The 26919-nt window shown below is 39.6% G+C and overlaps 1 protein-coding gene across 2 annotated transcripts in view; it reads left to right on the forward strand.

Annotated features, from left to right (window-relative positions):
* Positions 1 to 8685: 8685 nt before the first annotated feature.
* Positions 8686 to 26919, forward strand: part of TMEM63A (transmembrane protein 63A) — a 32707-nt gene continuing 14473 nt past the window's right edge. The window contains exons 1-14 of one of the 2 annotated variants that reach the window (XM_075088751.1): positions 8820 to 8909; positions 9940 to 10069; positions 10958 to 11154; positions 13445 to 13524; positions 15068 to 15131; positions 16525 to 16562; positions 17737 to 17879; positions 20401 to 20452; positions 21593 to 21701; positions 22092 to 22162; positions 22626 to 22706; positions 23388 to 23511; positions 23870 to 24003; positions 26280 to 26417. In XM_075088751.1, coding sequence (XP_074944852.1) covers positions 10969 to 11154; positions 13445 to 13524; positions 15068 to 15131; positions 16525 to 16562; positions 17737 to 17879; positions 20401 to 20452; positions 21593 to 21701; positions 22092 to 22162; positions 22626 to 22706; positions 23388 to 23511; positions 23870 to 24003; positions 26280 to 26417 — 1220 coding nt within the window. In that variant the 5' untranslated portion in view covers positions 8820 to 8909; positions 9940 to 10069; positions 10958 to 10968. Of the gene's footprint in view, positions 8910 to 9939; positions 10070 to 10957; positions 11155 to 13444; positions 13525 to 15067; positions 15132 to 16524; positions 16563 to 17736; positions 17880 to 20400; positions 20453 to 21592; positions 21702 to 22091; positions 22163 to 22625; positions 22707 to 23387; positions 23512 to 23869; positions 24004 to 26279; positions 26418 to 26919 lie in introns of both variants that reach the window. The other variant, XM_075088750.1, reaches the window with a different exon arrangement.

Here is a 26919-nt window from a genome sequence, read left to right on the forward strand (position 1 = left end):
GCATTGAACTTTGCAGACACACTTTCTTTGTCTTCAGAGTTCTGCCATCTCCTCTGAGAACGGCCTTAAAGGGCTATAGGGTTATTTGAAATGCATTTTAAAAGATTTTAGATCTGTTAATACCATTTCAAGTCATTAACATTAATTCATTTTTTGAAAACCTAGTGAGCTGTTTACTATTTATGCTGATTTATTATTTATCCTGTTCATTCCATTCCCCTTCTGTCCAGATTGGGTACCTTGTTACACCTTTTAGAATCGTGTAATAACAGATATCAAAAGAGCCCCCTAATTTTCTTTTGCCTTCAAACAGTGCTGCAATGTTCAGAAATGAGGGTGTGTGGATAGACTGCTTCCACTCAAGCGGTTACCACAAAGCTGTTTTCACTTAAATATTTATATTATCGTTGTATTGCTTTTGTAACTATTTTGGTATGTTATTACTTTTTAATGGAAATTACTTTAGTAGGAAAGAACTGGAGAAAATACAGTTCCTTGTGTATTTGACTCCAAAACAAAGGAGTATTTTATTTCATGGCACAGGTTAAATTATGTAATTTCCTGCCATGTACCCATATCTATGTAAACAAGGGATATAAAGTCTCGGATTTAACATGGCCCTTGTAAAGAGTGAAATAAAGCTTTGTGACCTGAATAGTTTTAATCCTTTTAGCATTCATACTACAGGACCCTGGGAGATGCATCATGGTCGTTTGATTTTAAAAGGGAATCTAGCCACCCTTGGCCAGGTCACTTGAAGCGTGAAACCCAAACTTCAGTTGTTTTTTTTTTTGGTGGTTTTTTTTTCTTTTTTCTTTTCTTACCTAGCCATTTGCTTATTCAAAAGCATTAATCCAGGAATGGCCAACATTTCCACATAGCAACCAAATGCATTTCTTTAGTTTTGGATTCAACATGAGATTCTGCAGGAATTGCCATGCATTTGAAGCTTCTACCTATCAGCTTCCCAGGCTGAATAACTATAGAGAAGACATGGTGACTAAAATTTGTTTTATTTAGGCAGTATGGCTGTTAGCTTCAGCAGTTGCCAGGACAGAACCCAGGGTCTTTTGACAAATCATACACGTGGAGAAGATTTTCAAATGCACAAAAAGGAATTCAGAGTCCATTTTTCACTGATTTGAGCAAAACTTGGGTGCCTAGTCCCTCTTGTCTGCTTTAATTCTAAAATAGAGTCAGGAATATTTTACCTCTGTGACAGCAAAACTAGAAATAAATTACTACAATCAGAGCAGAGACATAGATGATCTGGGAATTAATTTGAGATACTTACTTACTTCGTTTGACTGGATCTGTTAGAACACCTCAAAGGCAGACTACAGGAAAACGGTGTTTTCAATGAAGTTCAGGTTCTGCAAATCCAACAGAAGGGATTTGAAAATCATGATGTGCAGCAGACTTGGAAGAGTGGCTCTTAAAACTCTTCAGAGGCTGCATCACTTGATTTGTTCTCAGTCCTTGTGGCAGGAAAAGTTACCTCTGGACTTCACCGTGTTCCCAGGCTGGTGAACTCTTAAACAGATGCTGTCCTAAATCAGAAAATGCTCCAATTCATAATGGAACATGAAAATATACTATTGCCTGGGCTTGTCTTGAAACTGATCCAAAATCCGCAGCAATTACAGAACACGGTTGTCTTGTTTCCTAAGGAAAGTGGATGGGAACTGGTTTCTTAACACAATTTCATGTCCTCTGAGAAATGCTCTCACTGTGATAATTTGAATAATAAGTTCAGGGTCTTACACTGACATATGAAACCCTTCTAATCTTCACAGGAACTACGGTGCAATGGAACTATGAACAAGCTGGCTCGCCATTCCCCGGAGCAGTTGGCAATTTGGGGCCTTCAACCTCAGGTCTCCTCATCGTGGGGCTCCACATGCAGCAGTGCCAGCTTACACCTGCTCTCTCAGCTATGACCATTCAGTCCCAGGAACCAATCCAGGCAGGGTGTTAAAAGCAAAGGCGCACCGTGTTGTGAAGGCAGGAATAGTTTGCCTAGGTGCTTCCATACAACATGGACCCTTTCATATGCCTTGGAGTCCATCTCACCCCAGAAACTCCCACAAAGTGGCTGTGCCACTTTACAGGACCTGCTTTTATCTCCTCCCAAATTAATTCTGATCACTCACTTCATTATAATTTGGTATATAATCTGAATATATAAACATCTGCTTTACTGAAACTGTTCAGAATATCAATAGGAAGGGAGAGTTGAAAACATTTTGGCTCTCTTCCCTGTTCTGTCCCTGGGTCAGGATAATGACCTTGAACAAAATGCCTTGGCCAAAATTTTCAAGACCATATTTAGACACCAAAATAAATAACCTGATTATCAAAGGCACCAGCCAACCACAGCTTCTATCAACAAAACCCTAATCACCAACAGACTCTAACAATTACTGTACATAAAGTATCTTAGTAAAACAAGAGATATCCCTCTTGCCATCTGCTACTGCTTACTTACAGGGAAGAAAAAGTTCTCCACTAATCCATAGGTCACCCACATGTTTAAGCTCAGCTTGCAGTGACTACATTACTTTCCCTTTTTACACAGATCAGGCCACACTCTCACTATGAGGCAACGTCAGACATAGCAAGTACAGCTGGAGGAGATGCAAGGGAATACCTTTATACCCTTTGCATACATTTGAAAGGAGAAAGATGGAACAGAAAGAAGACAGAGTGATTCAGAGAAAACAAAATCATCACAGAAAAGGAAATACGAGAAAGGACGAATGGGAGGAGGAAATAAACTACTACAGGAGAAATGAAAGAGTGGATAGAGAGGGATAAGAGTGGGCAAGCCTCTGGTGAGGCTATGTCTGGTGATAGTATGTCCAACAGGTGATCGCATGCTAAGGAATGGCCAGTATTTAGGTACCTCTTCTGCTTCCATAAAGTGGAGGTGCCAGAAAGTGCCCAGCAAGGACACACATGCCTGCAGCGTGCCTGGAGCAGCAGCCATGCACTTGGAACTAGTCGGATGCTGCTGCACCCCCCATTTCCAGTCACGCTCTAGTAAAGCCAGGCCCTAGGTGCAGGATCTTCCTCGCTGGGAAAAGCCACGCTGCCCTTGGTCATGGCTGTTTGCTGTTGTGATAGCTCTTCACGGCTTCCTGCTTAAGCCACTTTGCATCCTGCCACCAATTTGCTCTGGACACTTGCGCCTGGCGTACCTGGCACCTGACCCCCTGCTTAGGCTCACCAGGATCATCCTGCTGTCATTAGTGGCCCCCCGCGCTCGCCTGCTGTGGCACGTATCTGCAAAGGAGCCAAGTCACTACTGCAGTGGAAAATGTAACAGGGACCTTCTCAGCTCTTTGCAAAGCCAAAATCTGAATTTAACAGACCAAGCTTATTTCTGAAGGCCGAGACACACAGATCTACAGAGGTAATTACTGGTGCAAGCTCCTAGGCAGAACACAGAAGCTAATAAAGTGTAAGCCTTAGTTCTGCTGTGTTGGGTTTGTTTTGAGTTATCCTGAGATTAAAATAAAATCAAAGCTCTTTGAAATCTTCACAGTCTGCACTCTGAATTTTTTCATCTGTAAATCCAGAATTGGGAAGGAGGAATTCTTGCCCAAGGCAAAAATAGATTACTCATTTTAAAAGTCCTTTAAAAATTATTTAATCCAGATTTCTATTCAAATATATTATTATTTTTGAAAAATATATTTATTTAAAATATAACCACCTATATTAAGGCTTAAGCTTTTGACACTTTAAAAATATTGTAAATTACATTTATAAATGTTCGAGCAGTGTGTTTGATGCTGACATTTTAAGGGAAGTCAAGCCAGTGAACCAGGAATGGTCATCACCGAGGCCTTGGAACCCAGTTCTTAAGTCTAAAAGCCGGGGATCTTACTGGACTCTTTGCAGACAGAGAGTGGATAAAGCAGACCAACCAGTTTAATGACTAGTTTACTCAAAGTTGTCAGACTGAGAAGTATTTTAAAAAAAAAAAAAAAAGGAAAAACTAGTTTTACTCTTCTGATCTATTCTGATCAAAAACAGGATTTGAGAGGTTGGTTAATATAATTTTACTTTCAATCCAAGGTTCCAGCAAACCCTGCCGACTTGATCCTCCACTGGTTTAGACTGCAAGATCCCCTGGAGCGTTTCATGGCTCTTGCACAAGCAATCACCCCACTTTCTGCTCCAGGGGAAGCAGAACTAAGGCAAGGATGCTAATGTCTGTCCAGGTCTCACCCCAGTACTGTTGCAACAAGAGTTACTACGTACGGTCAGGACAGGTAAGGAGCACAGAGGATCTTGAGGACACTAGAGTTCTTTGCTAAAACTTAAGTATATTATGCCCAAGAACAGGAAAACATGACAAGCTGTAAGTGGTTTGATATTTTACACTGGTGACAAATACATCTGCTCACCTAAACCCAATGGGTTTTGTGGCCAGGTGTTCTCCTTTTCAGTGGGAGAGACCAGATCGTGACAGATGGTTTCTCCATCTCCCTTATTCTCTGAAGGAGCTGCCTTAATTATAGTTAGTGCTATGCCTCCTATGCATTAACTCCCTTCAGCTTCTATACACTCAGGGTTAATGCATGGATAGGCATTAAGATAATATGTATATTCAGAAAACAATGAAGTCCTCCATATTTCAGGTCACCTTGTCCTAGTTTTGTACCAAAGTGTGTCACATCAACAGCGGTTGCGTGTTGAAAAGCTAATAATAAACCTAAAAGTCCTACCTATCAGCAAAAGATTCTCCACAGCTGCAACTCTGCAAAACAGAAGTTTAAAACCTCACACTGTGCACAGGTGAGTGATGAGGAAGCCCATGTATTGTCCCCTGGTAAGGCAGAGACCTGTCTTAGCCCAGGCAGGCCTGCGGCTGGGTTTAGGCAGTGTTTATAGCTGGGGTATCGGTACAGAAGCCTAAGAGGGCTTACAGGGATGCCTCTTCAGACCTAGCCAGGATGATCAAAAAAAGTGAGCTCAGTGCACAAGGTAGGGACAATAATTCACCATTTCATAAATCAAGTTTAAATGCAAAGTATGTTGTAATAAGCTTACTTTCTTCTCCTGTAAACTTCTCCTGTACTTTTCAGTATTGCTATTTCAGATTGCAGTTACTTGTGCATTTTAATTAAATTCCAGTTTTCATCCAAATATTGCTGGACAAAGATCATAAGAAAAATTAATCATGCTTGAGCATCAATACCAACACCCCGTTCACCATTTCCTACCTTACACAAAATGCAAAAGAAAAGCAGGGCAAATTTCTGTCATATATTGCTAGATATATTTGGTTAAATATTTTGTATAATAGTTAATAGTCTTGTTTAATAGAAATGCATTCCAACTTTAATGCAAGGCTATTTCTACCTTGAAAATAAATATATCTATGAATGAGAAGCAGCACTACAAGATTAATAAATATATAGAGAAAACAAGAGTAAATTGTTAATTTAAATCAACGCTTGATGCTTGCTTATTTGTGTTATGATGAGAGTTCACTTAAGTCTGTCTGTCTAGATTTTTCTATTTGTTTGTTTTTATTATACACATATTAATGATCAAGCCTTTGAAAGAAAGATTCCATAATGCCCACACTAAATCCTTTGGTATATTGAGGCTTGTAAACAGATAGCTAGATGAAGGCAAAGATTAAAAGATAGCAAAGGGCTGCCAGGCTAGAAGCCTGAATTAAATCCATTAAGATATATTTGAATAGGCAGATAAGTAAGGAACAGCAAGCTGGGCTGATGAGTTTCTTCACAGAGAAGAAACCATGGCGAGAGTTGCCACGCATGGTAAAGCATCAGGCCACCTGCTACTGATGTCCAGAGACTATTGATGTCCTGTTGGGAGTTCACCCATCAAGGGAAGCCCTGCTGTGATAAATCAAACTAAAGTGACAGCGGAGTTTTTCAGCCATAAGGTCATTTAATAAAGTTAAGGGAAGAGTCACACATGTAAGTGTAAATATCCCACACACTTGTTCAACTTGGTGCTAAAGAGCTGTTGAAGTGGATATGGAGCATGCAAAATACAAGAAAGATAGAAGAATTTTAAATTCTGTTGGCCTGCTCCCTACATCCTGAGGCTGGATTTCCATCTGCTCTAGCAACATAATTAAACGTTTGCTAACTAATGACAGTATGTGGCTTTTGTCACCAAAAGAACAGACAGTGGTAAACAAAACCCTATTTACAAGAGGTGGGGAGGAGGGAAATGTGACTCTGCTGTTGAAACGAGAGATAAACAAAATCACACCACTTAGCTAAAGAGCCTGTCTAGACAGAGGAAGGGGAAAAAAATGAAAAGACAAAAGCTTGATGTTATTCTGAGAAAGAGAGGGAAAAATTATTTTGTAGCTGGGCAAAACTCTTCAGAATGAAGAATGTCAAGACTACAATGTCAAGATCGCTGAGTATCACCTATTTTATGCTATCGACTAAGACAGTCTAGCCAGAGCAAGGCCTTCTTAATTCTGAAAAATAAGACAAGAATTGAAAGTACAAATGGCTTAGGAAACCAGTGAGAAAATACCCAAACAGATTTTGGTCCTAGAAGTGTAAGAGCTGCAAGCATACATTGAGGCTTCGTCTACATGGTCAGTCTACTCTGCTGCAGCTACATCAGTAAAAGTTAATTTAAAATAAAGTGATTATAATTATTCTACTTTGAATTCCTGTTTTGAAATAAACTGTCCACAGGAAGAGTTATTCCAGAAAAGCCAGGATGGAATAATTACTCTGCTACACTCATGTAAAACAATTTTTCCACCAACCTTAGCCCTAAGTACAGTGTGTTTTAAAGCTAAAATAATTAAATTCATTCAACAACAGTAGAATTTCTTTATTCCAGCAGTGAATCTGAACCACTCTGCTTTGAGCTGAGAACTTTTATGCCATTTTCTAACATAACTGTTGCAGCCAATTTAAAACCACATATTATCTACAAAGCAGCTGCTAGCTGAATGATGAAATTCTATCTTGAAATGTCTCTTGGTTAGTGCACATAACTGGGACTTCTCCATTGTTCTGGGATGGAGTGGGGGAAGGCCACACAGTAGCATATGTACAGCCAAATGCTGGTCTCCACTGAGCAGGCATTCCTGAAAGGTAAAACAAGGGTTTGACAGAGCAAAGCAATCGTGGATTAATAGAATGGCAGAAAGCAGGATAGCGGGTATGCATGCAGCACCCTAAGTAATACAGACAGTTTGAATACACGGGGACATAGAGTGTTGAAGATGGAGAGGCAGGAGCAGGATTGTCAACTGCAGGAGATGCTGGCTTCTTGGCAGTTGGGATGCTAATTTCTTTTAAACATAAAAATTGACAGATGACGGAGATTTTGATCATTGTAACATCAGACTGAACCTTGCAATGCCCTGATGATTTTGGTTGATTTTAGAGTGGGTCGCTGTTCTGAAACATCACCACTGCTTCATCTACAAGACTGGAGGTAGGGTGCAAATCTTTGAAGGAAAGTGGCCTCCCTGTCTCCCTCTGAACAGTCACATTTTCATCATTATCATAATCATCTTCTTCCTCAGGTGCCTGCTGCTCATTGAGGCCAATCATGCCAATCAGGAGCAAAGGATTAAGACATAGGAGGATGATGATGGTTGGCAATGTTAAGGGAACAGTGAAATAAAGGGTAGAGAAGAGGTTGATGTCAGGGCCTTGCCGTACCACATTTCTGGCCTGTTGGCTGGAAGCAATTAACCCCTGTAAAGGATAGGACATCTTTGTGGATGGCTGGGAATCCGTCTTATCCCAGATCTATCATAGACACATTAAGTTAAACTCCCTAGGTCTCATTTTTTCCAGTTTGCAACATTTGAATGCTATTTCTCTCTTTACAGGTGTGTGGAGACAAGGGGCTTTGAATATTTCATGGAACATTCATATTACTACTACTACTACTTAATTTATTTTAGCGTTACCTATCTTAGTGTATGGCCTGCTCCACTTGTACCTGCACGCTTGTCCACTTTACCAGATTGGGAATCTTGAAAACTCATCTATTTTCTTCCTTTTCTGCTATAAAAACTTCTATTTGGATCTGGGTGGTTTTTTTTTTTTCTTTATGTTAATGAATAACCTGAGTCACAGAGGCACAAAAGGGTTTCGTCCAAACCAGAGCACTGCCATCCCTTCAACATTAAAATTGAGAAATCTCCAAGTAGTTCGGAAATCCTTCATTCTTCATCAGAGATTTTGTCTTTACAGTCTGGAATAAAATGTTTGTTGATAATCTATGAACTTCTGAAATAACTGTTGCAAACCATTATAGATATAATTTAAACGGTATTGCATAAAGGGAAAGCTTGGCTGAAGATGCTTAAAAGGCAGTTCTGGCGTACACAAGCCTCCAGCTTGGAAGCTCTTGCAGACCCCACGTGGAAATAAAACCAGCTCCCAGGAGTGTCTCCTGTCCTACGACAAAACCGCCGAATAAATCCGGGTAACAGCCTCTCCCGACCGCCATGTCATATTAGCGGCAGATGAAAAGGGACAGCGAGAAAAAACGACAGCGACTTTCCCCCGGTTATTTTACTATTTTACTAGGGGGTCCCTTCCCGGAGGAAAGCACTTTATGGTCTAGGAAAGCAGGCTAGGGAGGCAAGGGGTAACATGATCCCCACGGGAACAGCCAGCCGCCCCGGGGCTGCGCTGCCCCGTCACGGCGCCCGGGAAAGAGGCGAGAGAGTAATGGCCGCCGCCCCGGTCTCTAACCGCTGTTTGCGGCGCGGCCCGGCCCGGCGGCGGGCCTCGGCCCGGGCACGCATGCGCCGCTCCCGCGACCTGTTGCTGGGGCTTGTAACTTCGGGGCTGGGACGGAGCTCCGCGCCGCACCCCGTGTGGTGAGGAGGGGAAGCGAGGCGAGGCGAGAGTACCCCGGTGCAGGTAACGGAGGGCGGGAGCGGCGGCGGCGGCAGCACCACCCCTGGTCGGTGGCGCTGTGTGGGGACGGGACTGGACGGGGCTGCGTAAGGCCGCGGGGGCGAGGGCAGCCCCCAGCACCGGGCTGCGTTGCCAGGCGGGGCTGGGACCGGCCGCCTCCCACTTTCCCTCCTGAGGAAACAGCTGTTTCCTCTGGCCTTCGTCCCCGCTCTCCCCTCAGCGACGGGACCCCGACCCCCCGCCGGCTGGGGCCGGAGCGTCCCCAGGGGCGTCCCCTCCCTGTGGAGGGGTGGCGGGGGGGTGGGCTAACCCCCGCACCTTCTCCGTGCCCAGAGGCCAGCAGGGAGCCATGGGGCCGGATCCCGTCGCCGGTTACGAGCCCTGGCGTTTGCCGGTGTGCCGCTTGGGGAGGCTGGCCCTGCCGGCCCCAGTTGCGGGCTCTTCCCCGGGCCGGGGGCGCTGTCAGGGTCCCAGCCAAAATAAGGGAGAATCGGTTCTAGAGGCCGTACCGGTGCCCGGCTTAACCTGGAGAGGTGGCCGAGTGCCGGCCGGCGGCGTGCTGCTGTACTTGCTGCAGCGCGGCTCCACCCGTGGGAGGTCTGCAGTCCACTTTATCTTCCTGGCAGGCCGGCTTCTTTAAAAATAATAGCTTTCAAGAACTGGAAACCGTGTCTGGTAAGATCTAGTGTCTTACTTAAAATTTAGAATGCAGTCTCTGCGGTTGTTAGGACGAAGGTTTCCAAAGTATGTTCAAAAATACTTTCTCTAGTGTCAGCACTAAATTTCAATCCTTAGAAAGCAAGGACAGACTCACGGTACAAATTTTGTGTGGGTGATTTTTTGCCCTTTTTTTTTTTTTTTCCCTGTGATGAAACATGTCAGTTGGGACAAAATTTCTTCCTGATCACGTCACACAGTCTGAAGTTCAGCAAATGCTGTTTTGAAAGGAGTGTTCTCCATGCTGTTTTCCTGCTGTTTCAAGGCAGAACTCAAAGTTATTCATATTGTTGTTTTGGTTTTGTTTGGTTTTCAGCATCCAGAATAGCGCTGTCATCAGTCATGTGCAGTCCTCTTACAGAGGCATGATATCCCAAAAATAGTGTCCCTGGACCCGTGTGATGAGGACCTACAATATTTGCTTTCAAAGGATAGAGTTTTTTGGGGTATGCTTTCTTTATGAATTTCTCAGTCAAAAGTGTGTTCTGCATGAAGCATGCTTTTGTCCCATCAAGTTAATAAGGTCCAAGAAAAGAAATGTTTGAAGCAGAAAGCCCCAAAATAACTGAGGAATTGCCTGCACTGATAAAAAGACCTTTGTATCAATAGCCAAATGTTGTATGGTCTTGTATGTTACTACGTAATCTGAGCAGGTCAGTTGACTAAAATGAAGTGAATGGCTGTTCTCTTAGAAAATTAGAAATACTCTATTCTGTCTTGTTCATGATAGTCTATAATTACTGTGCTGTTCTTTCAGCTGAATTCTACTATTAAAAAAGGAATACCACACAAAATTCCAAGAACAGAGAGGAGCATGTGTATTTGTGTATTAGTTTTCTGTGGAGTTGGTGAATTTGTTAATAATATCAAGGTCTTGACATTTGAATACAAAGTTCACAAGCCGATACGTTCACACATGCTCATCAATTAGGAGCAGAATCTGCAAACTACTGTTGTTGGAATATCTAATGCCCTGTGTTACTCCTAGAATCAGAAACTAGGCTGGAATAAGTAGTTTTAACGTTATAGATTAGAAGATGGAGAAGTTTGTTTTGTGTGGGTTGTCCGTCATCTTCCTTGGGTGTCTGTAGAGGACGTGGTTGGTTAGATGTCTGGAATTCTTGCTTGGGGACTGCTACTAACTGAGCCTGTCAGTTATTGTGAAATATTTTACAGGGGAAGATTGTCAGATATGCCTTTGCTTCTGAAGTAGTTTCATGGCGGAATCTTCCTGTACTTCTTGTACTTGTAATGTTAGTACACCTCCTAAATACCATCCAGGCTTTTCAGATGGTTGTTTTACCTTTTTTCTTTTTTTTTTTTTTCTTTTTAAGGGGAAGACAAAATGAACCCTTTCTTTTTTCTGGATTTTGGACATTCTCATCTCGTCTACTTCTGGAATAGAAGTATACCTCTCAACTCGACAAATGAGATATACTGCTACAGCACTGCCCAGGGCAGCACGGTTCTCCAAGGAGTAACATTTGGTGGAATCCCAACTGTCCTGCTGCTTGATGTAACCTTCTTTTTTGTAAGCCCAGTTTCTATTTCTTGTATTGAAAATCTTTGTGGCCGTCTCAGAAGTTAGATTGTTTGGAATTTTCTTATTTATCAGGTAGGGATTTGTTTCTTAGAATCTTCAGAATAAGAAATGTGCTAAGGCTGTCTGGGGAACACCAAAGCATTTTTCAAGTATTGATAAAGGTTCACATACATGTAAGATGACAGTGTCACTGTATGTTGGATGTGTAGATGTAGAGAGAGTGCAGAATCATAGGGTCTGTATGTGGAGCCATGGTGGGCTTTGTAGTGGTAGCTCAAATTTCTATGTTTTGTCTTAACTGCAAGAACATTTTTTCCTTACTCTGGGTTTAAGTACTGGGTACCTTTTCAGGGAGGGAACACCATTGCTAACTTGATTGTTTTTCAAAAGGAAATACAATATGGAAAATCTGAAATTTCACAGATTTTGCTTTTTAATTAGATTTCCTGAAGCTGTCAAGGAAATAATGTACTGATCAACTCAGTCCTGACCAAAGGAAGAATAGGATTATTTGCTAGTCTGGAGGCTCCAAAACTGGAGCTGATCTGGAGGCCTGAAACTCTAATAAAACTTATGGTTATTTCTATAATTTTGGTCTAGGGGGTCTTAAGCCACCAGAAAAAGAGCTGTAGATCTGAAATTGGCCCGAAAGGTGAGGTTTCTGATAGTAAAATGAGACTAAAAATATCACATAATTCCTGAGTTCTAGAAAGCCACTGTGGAAAAACTTAAAATCCCTGTGTAAGGTCTGAGATGGTAGTTCTGTAGGAACATAGAGGATATTCCTAAAAGTTATGTAGTGGCATTCTTTGCTATTGATTTGGTATATGTAGCATGGTACCATAAATCAATTTTCTGAGGACGTACAGTATTTACTGCTCTGTGTGACTGATGGCACAGCATTTAACAAGATTGAGTTGAGTGTTCGGGGGCACTTTTTTTTTTTCAAAGCTGCTGTTGAATTTTAAGATACTGAGTCTCTGCTTTTGAGTTCCTTGCTGTTGAACCTTCCTCTCAAACACCATTAGGTAGAGAGTTAGATGCAATGTAGAATGTTCCTCTCTCCTTCACATACCGAGTACTGCAATTTATTTAGCAACTCCTATATTCCTATGTTCGTGACATGTTTCGTGACATGTAACTGTCAGTTGATGGGTTTCTGAATATTATTTCTAGGCTGGTTTCCTAAGAAAGTGAGGTTTATATATTGCATTGTCTTCCCATTTTTGTCTGGCAGTTCCTCCTAATAACTGTAGAATACATTAGCCAATTTCAACCAAAGTTGTCAAGGTCTAGAGAACTTCCCTGCTTGTGTAAAGTTTAATGGCCAGATGAAGGAGGAAAATCTAAATTAATATTCCCTGTTGGGAGGAAGGCTCTTACAAGAAGGTTTTATTCATTGTGAAATGTGGAAATCAGCTGTGTAATCTTGACCTATAGATAACCTTGACATATATCCTGTCTGGCCAGTCGGTATTTGCATAGTTCCAAATAAGTTACATCACTAGCACCAGTTTCTAGCCAAACAGGTATGGCATGTAGGAGGGGCTAGGATGTGAGGGCGTTGTGCTACATATGCATAGAAAACAGGCCTTGTTACTTCTGCTTCATTGCTTTGTACAGAGCAACTGGGTTCTTTGAAAAAAGAGAAAAAAAGAAATGCATCAATGAAATACATAGTGGTTTGGTTTTTTTTCTCCTTGTTTTCTTCGCCTCTTTGAAAAAGTGAAAATACGGGGCGGGGGGATAAAAAAATACATTGCAGATATCAAGTATAAGTTTCTTGGCTTTATGAGTTATAATAATATATTACTTTTACTGAAAACAAAAATAATTCTCATACTTGAGAAAATAGTTGAGGCCCCTACAGCCTATTTACATCACTGTTTAAAAAGAAAATAAAAGAATAAAATTGCAAGTCTTACATCATAGTTCTGGTCATTAAGTAGTGAATGATAGTAAAGGTGTATTTATGAAAGTTTTGACTTCCTCTGAAGTACTACTTGCTACTTTTCCTGTCACAAACCTTCATACACTTGCATTCGGAAGTGTTTTTGCATACAGTTCTCCTCCTTTATAAATAAGAATAGGAAGGCAGGTGTTCTGCTCCTTTGGTCCCAGACAGGTTGGTTTGTAGCATGGCCACCACTGGATCAGTTAACATATGACAGCTGGTTTAGGGGCTAGGACAGCTTTTTTGACAGTTGCTATATGTCTAAGAATAATTATTATGAAGTGGAAAAATTAATATTCAAAGATCTTTGTTTTTATTTTCTAGATTTTAATATTACTATTTTCCATTATAAGAAAAAGATTCTGGGACTACGGTCGTGTTGCTCTGGTGTCAGAAGCTGAAAGGTAAAAAAGATATGCAATCAGACTGATTTGTTGAAACCATTTGGGGAATGTGGAAGTAGGTACAGTAAACAGGACTTAAATTAAGTGCATTTGTATCAATTAGATATGTTTGTAATCACATGCACATATGTGTTAAAAATGTCTTCACAGTGCTTTGTGTGAAAAATGTTTCACTCATGGAGTTATTCTTTGTGGTTTGTGTGTTTGGCGCTATTGTGAATTTCATTCTACAGTTGTGAGTTAAGGAAGCGGAGGCAAGAAAATAGGCTGTTTGTCTGCTAACATGTCAGGTACCTACACATTGATGTTTACAGTGTGTTTCTGTGATAGAAGGATATTAACTATTTTGTTTGTCTTGACTGAAGCCCGGTGTCTTCCCATAGCTCCCTATGCAGCCCATGCTATAATATTTCTGAAGGGTTTAAAAATAAAAAAGAAATGCATAATTTTAGATTTCTGAAATTCTTCACTGATTTTTCGTAACACTGCAAATGAACTTTCGATATTTTTAAAAAAATATTATTTCTACAGGATGGTGTCTTGGGGTGTTTAAAAGCTAGCTGTCTATTTATGAAGTGGGTAAACTTTAACAGCGAGCTTCTTCCTGATATTAGTGGTGTAACTTAAGTTGTGGTAAACTCACAACTAAGCAACAGGAAAGGACTCAAAATGTGGTTTTTTGGGTGTAATCCTTGGACCATTGTGAAAAGTTGATGGCGAAAATAAGATGGGCAATAACTGAGACAGCTAGCTCAGGCAGCAAGAATGAAGATGCTCTGGTAAAGGTTCCCATGTGGGCTGTAGAGGCCTCTGTGGGACAAACAAGTCCTTGAGCAGTCAGGCACCTAGGAACCTATGCTATTGTCCCTGCTGGACTGTGACCTGAGCCAGCTAGGTCAAAATTATCATAGATACACCTATGAATACACTGTGTTTTAACAGATACTGTCCTGTAATTATGGGCACATCACCATTGCAACATTTCTTTTTAGCAACAAACTAAAAACAAGTACGTTGCTATATTTGAGGGCTACAGAGTCTCTAAATGCTTCTAGCCTTGCAACAGGACTGAATTTGTGTGTGGAGGTGGCCCTGCAGGTAAGCGATTTAATTGTGCAGAGAAGTTCTGAGTAGTGGCTGTAGGAAGAGAGGTGGTGGGAAAAGAGGTGGTGTTTTGTGATAAGGAATATGTGAACAGGAAGCTATGTTGTAAATCTGATCCTTGCTGGGCTTCCAAACCTGTGTTGCGTTGTCTAATGTTACTGTTGTTCAATATCCCAGTAAAACATTGTCTTCTTTCTAGTTTGGTTAAATGCTCTCGCTTCGGGAGCTCACGTGTCCTCCCTTTTCAACATGAGACATAGCAAAAGTTTTTATAATTAAGCATATGCTACAATATGAAACCCACGGTTTTCACAAGTGGAAAAAATGGTTTTGTACTACGTCCCTTAGTTACTTCAGAATTGTTAAAGTTGAAATAATTCTGTGGAATTCCATCATCTGTTATTAAAGGTACTTAAAAGCATCATTTAATGTATTTTAGTGAATCAAGATACAACCGATTGTCAACATCTTCATCAATACCTGAAGATCTTGAATATGATAGGGTAAGTATTCTAGAGTTTTGATATTGGTTTTTTTAATGTAATGGGGTGGAATCTGTTGTAATTTGCTATTCCACCTAGCCCAGTGAACCAGTCATTAAACTGGAAGGCCATCTATATGCAAAAATTAGTAATGCATTGTGTACTATGTTTTTATAGAACCATACATAACCTCTCTCCATTTCCTGACAAACTATTGCCATATCACAAACCATTATCTTGTGTCTTGTTTTTTTTAAGTGACTTTTTTTTTCATTAAGAGGGGGTCTATGTGTTAGAGTTTCAAAGGGGAGCCAGGGAAGAAGACAGACTGCTAAATAATTTGTGCTTAAATAACAGTTTAAAAAGGTACACTATGCGCATGTTGCAAATAATACTTAGTTGGTCTTTACAGTACATTGTCTTCCTCATGAATATGAGAAAACTGGATGCAAGTATGAGGCTGGTAATGATTCCATGTGTTCTTAGTGTTGAAAGTGGTTTGGAGTGGAAGGCAATTTTCTGGCCAGACTTTTAATTGGTCCCATTCATGGTCGTTCTAGAGTCTTTGAATTCACACATCTCTCTCATTTTGTGTTGCAGCTTCAGAATGAATCATGTGAGAGTTGTCCAATGGTGGCAGCCTACAGTTTAACATTTTCTAAATGTATCAACTTACTATCTAGCCTTGCAACTAAATAATTGTGTGAGCATGAAAAGCATACTGGTTTTTGATCATGATTGCTCTGCTATTTGTGTAGTTTTCTTCATCTTTTTTTAAAACCCTAAAGCAGCTTTATCATTGAAACTGTTGAATAAAATTGTGCCTCTCTAGCTTCATACTATTCACTTGAAAGAGGAGGCCTTTCAGGAGACAAGATTTTTTTGAACCATACTGGAACATTCAGTGAGGCATGATCTCTGCTGTACAGTTTCATAGGAGGATTTGTAAACCTATACAAGAAGCCTTTCTGTTAATGTAATCACAGCGTTGTTTCTAACTACCGTTCAACTGATTAGCTTGTATTAGACTCTCATGGAATTTATCCATGAAATTGGAGAATCTCTGGAAATGGTTTTAGGAAAAATAATCACCTTTTCTGCTTTAAAACAATCCTTTAAAAAAAATTCCTTAGAAGCCTCATTTTTACTTCTGTTCATTGGAGATTTAAGAAGCCCAAGTAATTAAAAAACCCTTAAATACTCCTTGAAGACAGACATATGAGGTACCTTGTAAACAGTATGTGGAGTATGTGGTATTTTTCTGTATGTTTCTAAATGATGATTTCAGACCAATAAACTGCCAGCTTTTTAGCTAAGAGGTTGGCTTAATGGAAACACTTGTCTTAATCTTACAGATTAGAGACTATATTTTTTGTATGATAGCTCTTAAAAAAACTTGCTTTTTTATTTACAGGGGTTTTGTTCTTGGATGACAGCTGCTTTTCGGATGCAGTAAGTATACAAAATGGAAATAATGACCTGTGGTTTGCTTTGCTCTTTTTTAATTAAAAAGGGGGTTTGCAGTCAAAAAAATTTTAGTTTTCCCTCAAGGAGATAGAATGTAATACAAATAGTGATACAGGTGCCTCTGGTGGGATGGAAAACGAATATGAAAACAGGGTCAGCTTATGGGAATACTTCTTCAGGACACAGTCATCCTTCTGCTGGCAGCTCAGGGACTTCCTGATCTTGAGACAGTGTGTGAAGCAAAGTGAATCTATGGCATTTATATGGATTCTGAGCTAATAACTAGGCTCTAGGCTCTTACCCTTCAAAGAGTACTGTGTGGGTGTTCCCCTCTTTGAAGCCAGTAGGGCCCTGGGCTGGAAACAGGGTTTTCCTGCAAGGATTTCTGTGGAGAACTGGTGGTTTAGTTGGGGCTGGAATTGAGTAACTAGGAAAAGCTCATCCCACTGTTTCCTGGCAGCTGAGCGTTAGTTAGACCTGTGGTGTTTGTTCTTTACATCTCTTGGGGCTTAGTAAATCATGATTTTTAAAAAATCATTTGCTAGCTTGGGTATGTTGAAACAAAAAAAAAGGGTGGGGATTGAGCCTGTCTTTCTCCATTTTTGCTAGTTCAGTTCCTTCCCTTTCCAAAAACTCCTATTATAATGGTCTGTCCTGCTGACAAAGGATACATGATGAGAGTTCATTCCAAAGCCTGTTAATATATTCTGTTAACTGGATGTCGTAAGAGTAAAGTGATTCTATTGTCATTTTCCTCATGGGGAGTCTTTATGGAGATGAGCGAACACTGTCACAGTGTGATCTTAGTTTGAGAGCTAGGCTTAACACCTTGTGACTGTCATAAAGCAGGAGGTCACAGTAAATTACTTTGTCCTCTTGTAGACTGAAAGAACTTGGATTTATATTTGCTTTTCAGATTACTTGTTTCCATCTTAAATTCCCTCATGTTAGTTTTTGTATGTTGATACTGCACAAGAAAAAGACATTTTTGGAACTTGTATTTATGTATGAAAGAACACAACCATGTTGCAAACGGATAGGGATTGATGGAGATGTCACTGGATAGACTGAGAAATTAGTGTCTGTTCAAACTGCCCACCCCGCAAAGCCCCAAGGATATTAAGTAGACTGACCATGTGCTTTTCTGTCTATGATGCAGCGATGATGAGATTCATGAGAGATGTGGTGAAGATGCAATACATTACCTTGCCTTCCAGCGTCACATCATCTGTTTGTTGATTGCTGTCAGCATTTTGTCTGTGTGTGTCATATTGCCTGTCAACCTATCGGGTAATCTACTTGGTAAGAATTTTTTGTGTATTCTGAGAAGAATTTTGTGTTTTACATCATTGCAAAAGTTTTTGGAATTTTTTTATTTTGGTAAACTTTGTAGGGTATTCCCCCCCTGCCCCAGTCTGATGTGTGTGTCATTTTATGTTAAATTTGTATGAGAGTAGAGGGTTCTTTAAACATCTGGCAAAAACTGTTGTCAGAAACAAGATGGCAGACTACATGCAGACGTAGATGGCTAGACCTAGAAGGCTCAAGGCAGGATTAACTTGACCTTTGCCCTCTTAACCAGTGTTTATCTAGGTGCTCTTTATGATTTTTATTGGTTGTGATTGCCAATGGAAACTGTCTTCACAGTTGAGAAATCTTTTTCTAGCATGCAGTCTCAATCTCTCCTGTTGCAACTTGAGGTCACTGGGGAGAACAGATTATTCTTTTCCTCTTTGCAATATTCTTTTAGCTGCTTGAGTATTACCTGTCCATTTGTGCTTTTTCCTCTTTTTTGATAAACTAGACCAGTTAATTCAGTGATTAATAAGAAGTGTTTTCCATTTGGCCGATCATAGAATCATCAGCCATCCTCTGATTTTTTTTTTTTAAATCTAGCTAGACTGTCTCCCATTGTTCCTTTCTGTCTTGGTTCGTGGCTCCAAACTGGATAAATCTTCTCGCACTTTGGCAGTGCTGGCTAGACAAAGAATTATTTAATGTTTCTTGTAGTCTAGTCCTGATTATGTCTGCCAGTGTGACACCTACCATTATTGTCTCACACTCAAGAAATACAATAAGTGTGTCCTCTAGTCTGCCATTCAGGTTGCTAATGAGAGTACTGGTGGACAGAATTCTGTTATATCCTGTTTAAACAGTCTTCAGTTTTTGATAATGAGCCCTTATAAGCCCATTTTATACCTGGCTTTGTATCAGTCTTGTCAAGATCATGTTTACTGAGTTCTTCACTGTTGATCATCTTGGTGAATAGTGATGTAAAAAAAGGCAATAATTCATTTGGTTTTCCCAGGAGCTCTCAAGCAGAGCATTTGCTTGTGTTTTGTTTTGTTTGTGCCTATACCACAGCAATTGCATCTTATTTTGTGTACTGGCCGTGCTGATCTTTGTCCCTATAATTTATTCTCTTCGACTGTCCTTAATAATGAGGCATAGTTTTTGTTTTCAGTTTTAGAGAGCCTTGTGACTTAACCCTCATCTGTAATGGGAAATATCGTACCTGTGCCTTTAGTGTTGCTTCTTTGTGGAACTCCCATCTCTGACTTCCCTTTTATGAGCTCTTTCTTAGCAATTCTCCGTTTATATTAATATCTGCTTTCTTAAAGACCATTGCTGTTCTTTTTTTCTTCTTTGCATTTATTTTCTTGTTCTATCAAAGGACCCTTTGTCACTTCACAGTCACTTCTCCTTCCTTGCTTTCCATCTCTGTGTTCTCAGCCAGCATCCCTAGTTCTACAGAATCAAACCCAACACAACTGGTGCCCTAGTTGCTGTCTTCACTTCCTTCGTGAAGTAGAGAGAGAGATGCTGGTGCCTTCAAAGAACTTATAGAACATAGTTCCCTCTTCGGGTGTAGTTACTACCTGTATATTTATACCAAAATGGATTTTTGTAATACTCATCCATTTGTGTGCACTGTCCTTCTCTAACTACAATTTGGTAGAAGTTAGAGTATCTTGGATACCAATAGATGCTCTCTGTTAATTTAAATGGCAACAGTATGGCTGGCCTTTTAAAGCAGGAAAATACAGCTTCTGTTTTCCTGCATTAATTTTTGTGGTGCTAGGAAATACAGCTGAAAAACAAATATGAAGTTTTAGTGTCTCTCCCCTTCCTCCTCCCCTTCCACCATATGTTGATTTTGTGCATTTGCAGTTCTTCCTGTTGTGATGGCTTAACTTGCAATGTGGTTTAACAGTCTATGCTAGAAGATTGTTTAGCTTTCCAGATACACTTAGCTCTTTTTCCTTTGAACATGTATTCAATTTTCACTCACTTGCATTAGCATTTTTTAAAATACTTGATAGTCCAGAGAAACAATGTCATAGCAACTTTCTCATTTTTGACCTTAGTAAGATTATCAGTACTGCTTTGTCAACACTGGATTAAGGCAGTTTAAAAAACTGAGATAAGAAATCAGTGAAGGTGGAATAAAAATATGAAGGAAATATGTTCAAATCTCTAAACAATGCTGTTAATGGATGTGAAGGGAGATTGGAGGGAGAAAGGGAACTGCTGCAAAGACCTAGTATTCAGATTTTTAAAGGAATCTATTATTTCTCTTGATGGGTTGAATGTGGTGTAATCCTGGTTTGTGGGTTGTTTTTTGTGTCTTGTTTGTTTTTTTCAACTTTAAAATGCAGTGTAAACCCACGTTGATTATCATTCTAAATCTTTTTAACAATGAGCATGCTCAGCATAAAAAGAAAGTATATCAACATTTTAAAAAAAAGAGAGTAAAAGATGACTTTCTGATAGTTTGCATGTTGCACCAGTTAATTATGCTACTTGGTTTTGTTCTTCCTAGATAAAGATCCCTATAGTTTTGGAAGAACAACTATAGTAAACTTAGGAACTGGGTAAGTAAATCTTGCAGAGTACTTTTATGCTTATGTCTGTTTCCTGTCATAATCTCCAAACACATGAATTGATGCTTGCAGCATGGCTCATGGGGTAGGAATTACTTACTCACGCTTCATCAACTGAAACTGGGATATGTTCTACCTCAGGCTATGCAGTTACAGTGCTGATAAGAAATCTGGAGACTTGGCTTCTACTGTCTCAGCTCTTACTTCTTACACCACATGTTTCTTTTGGCTAATGACTGCACATCTAGTGATTTTGTTTTCGGAAATCTCCACATTAAAAGAAACCATATTTCAGAAGGAAAATAAAGCTGACAGCTTTACTAGAACATGTAACTCAGATGATTTAAATTCTCTTACATCAGATTTATGCGTGTGCGTATCTTTCCCATCTGAGATCACAATTAAAATTCTGTAAAAGAGGGAAAACAGAGATGCTAAGCTGTGCAGTTTCATCTGTTTTATTACTTGATCAATGCATATCTATCCGTGCTACTACATCCAGTAGAGTTTCTGCCCATGCACTTTGGTTGTTTTTTTTAAACTGTGTTATGCATCCTAGTAACTAGTGGGGATTTTTATTTGTAAAATAGGTTCCTGTATTTTAGGTGAAATGTAATTACTAATGCTCTTCACAGAACTGAAGAACTGTTCACAGAACAGAACTTCTGTAAGCTTTGGGGAAGGAGCTGTCAGAGAAGCAGAACTTATGCCCTCTATTAGGCTGTTTTCAATTTGAGTAAGGATCGTGTTCGAGGAGAGCTCAGTTATGCACTGAGCACGGTAACTAATAAGGCCAGTAAAAAAAGTTTGGCAAATAGCATGGTGTGTGCTATTGGTCATCTGAATGAGAAGGCGCAAGCCAACTGCTTCCTAAAAATGTCCATGTCATAGAATATGTGTTTTCTTTGTAGGTCTGTTACCCATAGAATTTTATGATAAGCAAGTAACCCTAATGGCTGTCCAAGGCGTCTGCATAGGGGTGACTGATTATCAGTAATTACCTTTTTTTTTTTCTTCTCGTTTTGTGTTCAGTGAGAGGTTCTGATCTGCTTAGCATTTTGAATGGCTACTTCTATCAGTTGGACAATTAGTTCTTCCTGTTTCTCATATTCATAACATTTTGTCCAACAGTAATAATCTTCTTTGGCTGCACACGGTTTTTGCTGTTGTTTACCTGATTCTGACTGTTGGCTTCATGAGGCATCACATGAAGTATGTCACATATAAAGAAGAAAACATAGTAAGTTTCTGTACTGGGATGAAAAAAACCATCATGTTTGCAGGTGGATAATGCTAAAAAACCAAATTGCTAAGATGCCTCCTGTTTGCTAGAATTTGACGTGAGAAGAAATTCCGTGAAAGCAAAGCTCTACTGAGTGAATTGTGAAAATGGATGGAGAGAAGGGGCTTGGGGAGGAGTTTGTGATGTTTTAGTGTAACCTATTACCAATATCGACATTGAACGTGGTGCTATCTTGAATAGATGCAGTTCCCATCAATAGTAAAATTTCCTGCCTTTTTTCCCCCTCTACAACACAGCTACTTGTGCTGTGTCACTGCCTTCCTCATATTCTTGTTTTCTCTTTTGTGATGTGGTTTCTTGAAATTTCAGTTGCATTTTCCTTTGCAGGTTAAGTGCACGTTGTTTATAACTGGTCTTCCGAAAAATGCAAAAGAAGAGGCAGTACAAGGCCATTTCACGTAAGTTCCATGCTTGAGTAGTATCATTAGGAACAGGAGATTTAAAATTGTCCTAGTAGTTTTACCTGCCCAAGCAGAAATGTTTTTTTTAATTTTGCACTGTTTAAAATTCATATTATTATATCCATCTTCTAAAAGCATAACTTATTCCCCAGACAGAATTGAGAAAAGATTATATTTCAATAAAGTTTGTTAGCTGATCTTAAAATTAGAATCTAAGAAAGTGGCTTTGTGTTCACACTTTCCATTCATGCTCCCACATGGCCTTTACTTGGGAATAATGCTGCACACCTCACATTGAAGTAATTTTCAGTAACTGTCTTTCTGGAAGTCTCCACTCTGATACCTCATCAGAAATTAAATGAGTGATTGAGATGTCAGGTAGACATCAGTGATGCTCTTTGAAACAGCTTCTCATTGTACTTTCTGTTCTTATTGTTCTCAAGTACTGCTTCCTTTTCAGTGCTGCCTACCCAACTTGCACTGTACTGGAGGTCCAGTTGTGTTATGATGTAGCCAAACTTATTCATCTCTTCAAAAAAAGGTACTTGTTTTTGTAATCTACCTGAGTTTAGCATAATTTTATGGATCCTTTGCCAGTCCTTAATCAACATATACCAGTAGTACTAAGTTTGCACATACTAGAAGATAATTTTGTTTTTGAAGTTCTGGACTTCAGTTAGATTAATCTGTGTTTTAAGGTGAGTTGTGGGGCACAGCCTGTTTCTTGTAGGTGTGATATGTTGTGTGTTGCATAAGCTAAGCTTTGACTCAAGCAGGGGGGTTGGACAAGATGATCTCCAGAGGTCCACTCCAACCCCTAGCATTCTGTGACTTGCTGGTTATTTGTTTATATATGTATGTATGTATTTAATTATTGTCAGGCAGTACAAAGTGGAAAAACCGACTATTTAATTAGTAGCTCTGGGATCCTGCTTCTTTGGCCAGAGGTGCTGGTCACAGGAGGAAAAAGTGTTATCTTCTGGGCCATACATTAGGTTTTTTTGTGGAACCTCACTGCAAGTGTAGGGTGTATAACGCTATTACAGATTCGAAAATAAATTATACAAAGTAGCCAAAATAAGATATATTAATATCTTTGGTGACCGATTGATTTGTTATCGGTCCTCAATGTAACTTTTTTGTCTTGGGGATTATGTTCTTCTTAAGCTTGATGTTGGTGCTGTTTTCTTGCAAAATGTTATGAATGTATTTTTCTGTCCAGAAAACAGGCAGAAAAAAGCGTGACTTACTATGAACACCTGCATCAGAAGTATGGCAAGCGGGTCCAAATCAACCCTAAGCCATGTGGTCAGTTCTGCTGTTGTGAAATGAGAGGGTGTGAGAGGGTAAGAGATTTGTGTTCATTTTTAGTTATGGCTAGGTAGACTGTTAGAAGATTAAAGAATAGCTTTAATGTGACATCTGGTTGAGCTTCAGAAAATTCATTATTAATTTATTGCAGATAGCTCATCCTTCATGTTCTTGCGTTGTACAGAAAAGGAATTCCCCAAAACTTTTAAAATGTAATCTTAGCGCAATATTTGAAGTACAAGAAAAACTTCCTGTTAGTCTTTGCGTTGTGACATGATTTGTTATTTGTGGAAGTAGTACAAGGAGGAGAGACTATAGTTTGTGTAAACTGTATTTTAGTGAAGATATTTGCCATCTGGTACCTGGATGTAACAGTCCTCAATTTCCCAACAGGAGGATGCTGTAGATTATTATACTAAAGTTAGAAATGAACTGATGGAAGAATATTCAAAAGAGGAGCAAGCTGTTCATAATAACCCACTGGGAATGGCTTTTGTAACATTTCAAGAGAAATCCATGGCAACCTAGTAAGTTTTGTGTGCTGTATTGTTTGTACTTTTTAACTGTAATAGTACAACCGATCTCCTGTTTGTGTCGCTTGTTTGCTTATGTTGGTTCTTCTTCCTTTCTTCTTCTTCTCCACCATCCTGTGGATTTAGTCTGCTTTGCTTTCTGGTAAGTTTTCCCATAAATGTGCATTTAGCCTCTGTGCTTCAAGTGAAGAAAATATTTGAGGGACTAAATGGCTGTGGTCATTTATTGGGATAAGGAGCCTTTCTCTTCTGTGTGGGATCCAGTCCATCAGTGTAGGTTAATAGTAGGCCGTCTGGCCTACTAATTGGCTCTTGAATATGAGTTACTGATTTCTCAATTTTATACTGTGCAAATGGTCCAATTACCAAACTGTCCCAGTGGCTGCAAATAACGCTGCTAGTTAATCATCTCAACAAAGCAGAGTCAGTGACTGACCCGACCATAGGTGGTAGATACACGTTATTATAGATATATGTGTAGGCCTAGTATCAGAAGCTGTTCAGTGCTTTTTACTCAGTCATTTGTAAAGAAGTGCATGTAGCCTCTCATTTTCTGTTGACACTTTGTGAACATCTTTTACTAACACCAAGTGTTAGTAAAGGGAAGCAGAATAATATTTGTATTACAAAAGTAATCTATCATGCTTTTCTATTCTTTGTAGCCTCTCTGATTTAAATTGTCTGCATTCTTTTGACCTTCAAGTCATGTTAGAGACACAGTCATACAGGCACTTTTTCAAGGAAGTCCAGGGCATAGAATACCCGGCAAGAATTTGAGGTACTGGAGGAAGTTTTGCATGCTGTTCTTTAACTGAGTAGTGCTTGTGTGGTGAAATCTGTCCCCTTCCTAATTTTGTAACGTTACACACTGTATTTAGAGAATCTAGAGCATGAAATAATATTTTAAGATGTGAAACTGGAAGAAGAAATAAGCACTGAAGTTCCTTCTCTAGCTGCTGATTTGTTGTATACCTATTTTGATGGGATAGTCTCTCCTTGGGCATATGTTCTGAGTTGCACTGCTGACATCTCTGAGTTGAATTATCAAGGACTGAGAAGATTTTAGTTTGTTTAGCTTGGAATTAATGCAGTGGATTTTGTTCTCTGAAAAGTTCTATTAGATTACATGGGAAGCTGAGACTACCATCAAATCAGAAAGTTATTTGGTGCCCTTAGTAGGCTCCACAGAGTTCTGAAATAGGATAGGAGAAACACGACGCCAGGACTGGAGTCGGGTGGTTGTAGAAGCTCGGTTAATGACTGTGCTCGGTAGTATGGCTGGTAGTGCTGATATGTCAAAGTGTAACTAACTTTCTTAAATATTTGCTGCTGCAAGATGCTGGCAATTTGACATCACTACTTGAATTCTGATAAGGTAAAGATCTGGGTTTGGGGGGTTATTTTTGTTTGTTTGGTGTTCATGTGTGTGGTTCTTTGTTTTCTTTATGTTAACAGCACAACTGAGAAGCAAGCACATTCAGGAATTTTAGAGTTTACCCTTCCAAATGTAATATATACAGTTTCCATGCTAGCGTCATAGACCTTATCTGGAGTGGAACTTGTTTTACACAGTAACGCACACACAGTTGTACTGTCTCTGAATATATGCCTAGGACTTCTATTGCTGTGTTTTGAGAAATCCTTGAAAGTGTTTATTCTGGCCATGTTTAAATACATTGTTAATCAACTCATAATATTGGAAGATGAAGTTAAGTATTTTGATTATTTTATGAGTGGGTGAAAGAGGATAATATTTTGAATTGTGAGAACACCAGCATGATAAAAAAATTCTAAGAATTGGTACTCAAGGCAAAATTTGGCTAGTTTTGATACTGGTGTAATGAAATGAGAGGGCAGACTAATTCTTTAGTCTGCTTTGATTTGAAAACAGCTGTAATTACATAAAGAGGTGTTTGGAGAGCTGGCTGTCTCTTATTTTTTCCAATGCTCTCACGCTTCGATGTATTTTTAGAATATTTTTTAATACAAGTTACTGCTGCTGTTTGTGTTGGTAGAAGCACTGAACAGTTTGAACCAAGGCTACTTTTTGTTTCCAATTTGTCAGATCTCAGAGACCTGTGGTGGTAACTGTTCATATGATGGTCATGCATAATATAACGTTAGATTGTTGCCTAAGTACTGCCTTGGTCTCTGGTTATTTAAAGTAAAAAAACCCCTTTATCGCTATTCCCAGTCTTTCTCATTACATATGCAGCATTTTCAGGTGTAAAAATATAGAAAAATCCTCCTCGACTTTTTCTTCCTTACAGTATCCTTAAGGACTTCAATGCCTGCAAATGTCAGAGTATTAAGTGTAAAGGAGAACCCCAGCCATCATCCTACAGCAGGGAGCTGTGCGTATCAAACTGGGAGGTTATGTACGCTCCTTACCCTGAGAATATTTGTTGGTAAGATTCCTGTCTTACATCTATTTGTGTATGATAATGTATGTTTAGAATGGGGCTAAGAGAAGGCGGCTGAGTGTGTTTTTCTTTAACCCTAAACTAAGACTTCTTGTAGCATTTGGATGTGGCTGATATGCATATTTATTTCCATTACTGGTGTTCATTGAGCGTGGGGAGCCCTCTCAGAAGCTGACTAGAGTTTTGCCACCCCAAAGTTCTGGTACCTACAGTTCCTGTTAACAAAAAAACCCCAAACCAACCAACAAACAAAACCCAAACAAAACCAGAACACACACACATGCACACACCCCTCACACCCCACCCCACCACCCCCCCAAAAATACCCAACACAAAACCCCCACAAACAAACAAAAAACCCCGAACTACAAAAAAGTATTGAGTATTCTCCAAGCATTTTTTTTTTTTTTGAGTTCCCACATGCTGAGTATAATTTGATCCACCCTGTGAACTATGGTCTGTCTTCTGACATCTTTTTACTGACCCA

The sequence above is a fragment of the Phalacrocorax aristotelis genome, chromosome 3 (genome assembly GCF_949628215.1).
Source record: "Phalacrocorax aristotelis chromosome 3, bGulAri2.1, whole genome shotgun sequence".
Lineage (NCBI taxonomy): Eukaryota > Metazoa > Chordata > Aves > Suliformes > Phalacrocoracidae > Phalacrocorax > Phalacrocorax aristotelis.